Source organism: Penaeus chinensis, chromosome 39 (genome assembly GCF_019202785.1).
Source record: "Penaeus chinensis breed Huanghai No. 1 chromosome 39, ASM1920278v2, whole genome shotgun sequence".
Classification (NCBI taxonomy): Eukaryota; Metazoa; Arthropoda; class Malacostraca; order Decapoda; family Penaeidae; genus Penaeus; species Penaeus chinensis.
In genome coordinates, this window is record NC_061857.1 from 19,139,449 (window position 1) to 19,144,448 (window position 5,000).

Genomic DNA, 5,000 nt, shown 5'->3' on the forward strand with positions numbered 1-5,000 from the left:
TATATATATTCATATATATATATCCATATATATATATTCATATATATATATATATATCCATATATATCTACATATATATATATCCAAATATATGTATATCCATATATATACACATATACATATCTAATATACATGTACATAAATATTATGTGTGTGTGTGTGTGTTTGTGTGTGTGTGTGTGTGTGTGTGTGTGTGTGTGTGTGTGTGTGTGTGTGTGTGTGTGTGTGTGTGTGTGTGTGTGTGTGTGTGTGTGTGTGTGTGTGTGTGTGTGTGTGTGTGTGTGTATGTTTATTATAATATATATATATATATATATATATATATTTATATATCATATATACATGCTATATATATAACTTATATTTATGTATGTATATATAACATATATATATATATATATATGTATATATATATATATATATATATATGTATATATATATATATATATATGTATATATATATATATATATATATATATATATATATATATGTATATATATATATATATATATATATATATATATATATATATATTACATATATAATATAGATGTATTTTTTTTACGTTTTACAAAAACTTGGCGGTCCAATTCTGAATTATTAAGAACAAACTCATCTCTCGTTATTCACAGCAGCTATTTTAGCCCCATTATTATTATTCATCCAGTTTAGTAACTTGGCAATTTTTTTTCTGTCACACTCACCTCAAGGACGCTGGCTGCATCCGGGACGGGCTCATCGAGCGAATCTCCGGCGTAGAAGCTGAAAAAAGTAGCGAACGCAGGCAGCAGCCACAACGGCGACGGCCCGGCCATGCTAATAGAATGAACGCAGCGGTTTATGCTCCCGTTGCTCCGTTTAGCTGCTGAAATGGTCGCCCCAATGTGGTAAATGTTAGCTCTCAGAATGGAGGTAACATAATGGAAGTTCATAAGTTGATTCATGAATAAAATGTGTATATGAATCCTGAATGCTTGAACACAAATGAAAAAAAGTATTATATATCAAAATACGAAAATAAAACTAATAAATCATCTGATGTAAATGATACCAACAACACCAATAAAAATATGCTTACGTTTTGATTATTTTAAATCATATTTTTTTTAACACTAGAAAAAAATCGCCATCTTCGGAGATACGAATATTACGGATCTTTAAAACATAAATGTCTAATAACTGTCATCACTTTTAAGAAGATAAATCATTACCGTCTCTTATATGTTCTTGAAATGAACATGGTTGTTGTACAACTTCCTGTTAGATCGAGGGTAAATCAAAATACAAAATCTTCGTTTCTAATCGGTGCGAAAACCTGCAACCAATTATTTACAAGGATTTAGCATGACTGAGAGGAAGGGAGCAAAAAAAAAAAAAAAAAAAAAAAAAAAAGGAAATCGGCCAGTGAAACTCTACGGACGCCCCCGCCATCTTTGAAAGTCTACGGATTGACACGCCAACCTTCGAAAAAACTCTACGGGAATCAAACCCAATGCTCGGTAAAAATCTACGGGATTTCACATAATCCAGATCCCCTGTGGTAATTGTACAATGCGTCCTAACCAATAAACCAACCTAACCTAACCCTGTGGCTTTCATACACTACGATGTATATATTCCCTAGCCTAGCCTAGCCTAGCCTAGCCTAGCCTAGCCTAGCCTAACCTAGTCTAGCCTAATTATATGCGCCTAGGAAGGGGGCTACGCCCCCTGGACCCCCGTGGCTTTAAAAAATTACGAGCCAAGGTGCTCTGCCCTCGGAACCGCCCAGGGTAAAACCACATACCTTTATATAGCGAAAGACCGAACTTTTCTTCGCTTCCGTCTATGGTCCGAGTTCCTTGGTTTGTAATCACTTTTTTCGGTAGTAGGGGCACTTTTTGGGCTCAAATATCAGGCTGAGATAGATACAATTATCTATTTGTTCTATATATCAACTATACGGCTTTAAAAATTACCCGGAATCGACGCAACACTCTTAAAATGTGACACTTCTCACCGGTGTTTCGGAACTAATGGCGCCTGACGAAGTGTCAAATCTCCCGGTGGAAAAACGCACATATGGTTATTGTGCAAAATAGTGTAAATAATTACCAAAGCACGTAAAAGAAGTATAATAAAAGTAAAACAATTCATTAAATACACGAATTCGGAAAATCAGACTCTGGTAATTACAAAATAATCGTTTTCACAAGCGCGTAGTAATACATGGACTACTTCGTAGATCGCAATAAGGAGTTACGCGTCACATTTGTTTTGGTCCTGGCAAGGTAAACATGGATGGGGACTTAGCCTCAGAGCAGTGCCATGCAGAGCCTATTTTTGTCATTTCCCGGGAAATATGAGGCCGCTGCAGATTTAGTTGTATTGATTCCTACTCTATTTTCTATGCTCTACAAGATGGCAATGTCCATTTTGCTCTACCTCCGTGCGTCGCTCTCGGTAACATTAACCGCAGATACTCATGTATTGTTTCCTACTCTATTTGTTATGCTCTATAACAGGGGTTCCCAAACTTTTTGTTCCTCAGTACCCCTTAGGCTTTTTATAGGTTCCCATGTACCCCTAACACTAAAAATTAAGCTTAATAGTAAACAAGGACATTTTAATATTTTAATTATTTAAGTCTGCATGTTTAGAAATTTCAATAAAGGTGGTGCTAATCAACACAAAGAAAATGAGAAAAGTGCAATCTGAGTGCAGATTACAACACCATGTATTGTGCAAGTAATTGTTTCCTTCAGACCAAATGTACCCCCTGAAACGTGCAAATGTACCCCTGGGGGTACATGTACCCCAGTTTGGGAACCCCTGCTCTATAAGATGGCAGTGTCCATTTTCCTCTGTCTCTGTGGTATCGCTCTCGGTGATGTTAACCAAATTTTCATCCGGCATCCTTCTCCATCACAGATCGGACAATATGTAGTATAAGGTAGTGGCAGAGTTGGATAATAAAACTTACATGAAATGATAGAACAGTACAAACCAAGACTAAGTTCTATGGAAATATGAGTGCAAATCCTTCCCAAGGGTGCTATAAGTAAAAGAAAAGAGATCCCCCAATGTTGGCTAAATCGCTCATCTTGTTTACATTGCGAGGGTGAATTCTAGACGCATATACTATCACGGGGGTCAGGGGGCGTAGTCCCCTGGCTAGATGTATATATTACTACGGGGGTCGAGGGGCTAGATAGGTGTATATATTACTACGGCGGTCGAGAGGCTACATAGGCGTATATATTACTACGGGGGTCTAGGGGGCGTATCCCCCTGGCTAGGCGCATATACAACCATGGGGGTCCTAGGGAATTTATACCACGGTGTTAGCTTAGGTTGGACGTTGGGTTAGGACGTCTTGTTTAACAAACACGGGGGTCCTGTTTTAACCCATAATTTCCCTGATATACTTCATGCCCTCCCCTGCTATCGGGACTATCAAATCAAGATTGTCGATGGAGATGGTGATCTCCTCAACGATTCATTTGCACAAGGAACAATGCCTACAATCGTTGAAAGCAGTGGATTTTAAGTAGAAAAATAACAAAATTGTTTCTTCTACATGTTGACCGTTTTTTTTTTCGAGAAATGTGTCAAATTTGGCCATTAAATATATAATGACAACACTTAAATTGTACAGATGGCTTATTATTAAAAATTCTGGACTGAAGTCAGCTATTATAGTTACGAGATAATAGTTAAATCATCACAACAGTCGTTTGTAAAATGCTGCCTTTGATACTAAAATAAGAAAGAAATGTATAATTTCTCCTTTCCAGGGACTTCCCTTCCCTGCAGTTTATCCCAAACAATAAGCGCCTGATTCCAAAACAGTGAACCTTCTGCGTACCTTCCTTTTCCTCCTCTGCAGTCTCTACTCTTTGCGCGTCCACTTGGGCTCTGCAGGCACTCCAAATGTAAAAAAATTCACTCAATTAAGATCCATGATACCCACTTTAGATTATGTATTTCTCCTCCATGACCCGCGTAAGAAGTAAACAGCTTACAACATCACAAACTCCTGTCTCGACCATGTGTTGTGTTTCGAATCCGAGAAACGAAGCTTCGAATCGCCACAAAATTGTGATTACGTATCTTTAGTTTCAAGAAAGTCAATTCGATTGTTGGCTTATGTATGCTGTTGCTAATATATTTTAATTAATGTTATTATTATTACTATTATAGTCATATTAATTATTAATGTTTTATTGTTGTTGTTACTTCTATTATTATTATTATTATTATTATTATCATTATTATTATTATCATTACCTCTATTATTGATATGGTTATTATCATTGCCACTATTATTGATATGCTTATTATAATTGCCACTATTATTGATATGATTACTATCATTATCGCCTTCATTATCTCTGTCACTATCATTAGCATTATTACTGTTATCATTGTCCGTTTTATAATGGTCATCATTGTCATTATTACTATTTTTCATTATTATTATTACTATTCTATGATAACTAATATTACTACCATCATTATCATGATCACTACCATTATCATTTTAAATTTGTTATTATTATCATTGCCAATATCATTATCATTACTGTTATCATTATTTGTTTTATTATGATCATCATTAGCATCTTTATTTTTATCACTATTATTTAATTCTTCTATCATCATTATCATTATCACAACCATTATCATTTTAACATTGTTATTATCATCATTGTCAATATTATTATAATCATTATTATTATTGTTATTATTAGTAGTAGTAGTAATAGTAGTAGTAGAAGTAGAATCATTATTATTATTATTACTATTATTATTGTTATTATTATTATATTATCATTATTATTATATTATTGTAATATTGTAATTATTATTATCATCATCATTATTATTATTATTATTATTATTATTATTATTATTATTATTATTATTATTACTATTATTATCATTATTGTTATTATCATTATTATTATTATCATTATTTTTATGACTTTTATTGTTATTTTTTTTCATGATTGTGAAT

The 5,000-nt window shown here is 33.8% G+C and overlaps 1 protein-coding gene across 7 annotated transcripts in view; it reads right to left on the reverse strand.

The window, feature by feature from the left end:
• Positions 1-4,023, reverse strand: part of LOC125046920 (glucose dehydrogenase [FAD, quinone]-like) — a 31,989-nt gene extending 27,966 nt beyond the window's left edge. For 3 of the 7 annotated variants that reach the window (XR_007116688.1, XR_007116687.1, XM_047644924.1), the window contains exons 1-2: positions 3,849-4,023; positions 706-866 (exon numbers count right to left, since the gene is read on the reverse strand). Coding sequence is in view for 5 of the 7 variants with exons in the window: in XM_047644924.1 (XP_047500880.1) it covers positions 706-816 (111 nt within the window). In the remaining 2 variants the exon portion in view is untranslated. Of the gene's footprint in view, positions 1-705; positions 867-1,079; positions 1,148-1,787; positions 2,022-3,848 lie in introns of those variants that run through there. The other 4 variants (XM_047644926.1, XM_047644928.1, XM_047644925.1 and 1 more) reach the window with 4 other exon arrangements.
• Positions 4,024-5,000: the final 977 nt, after the last annotated feature.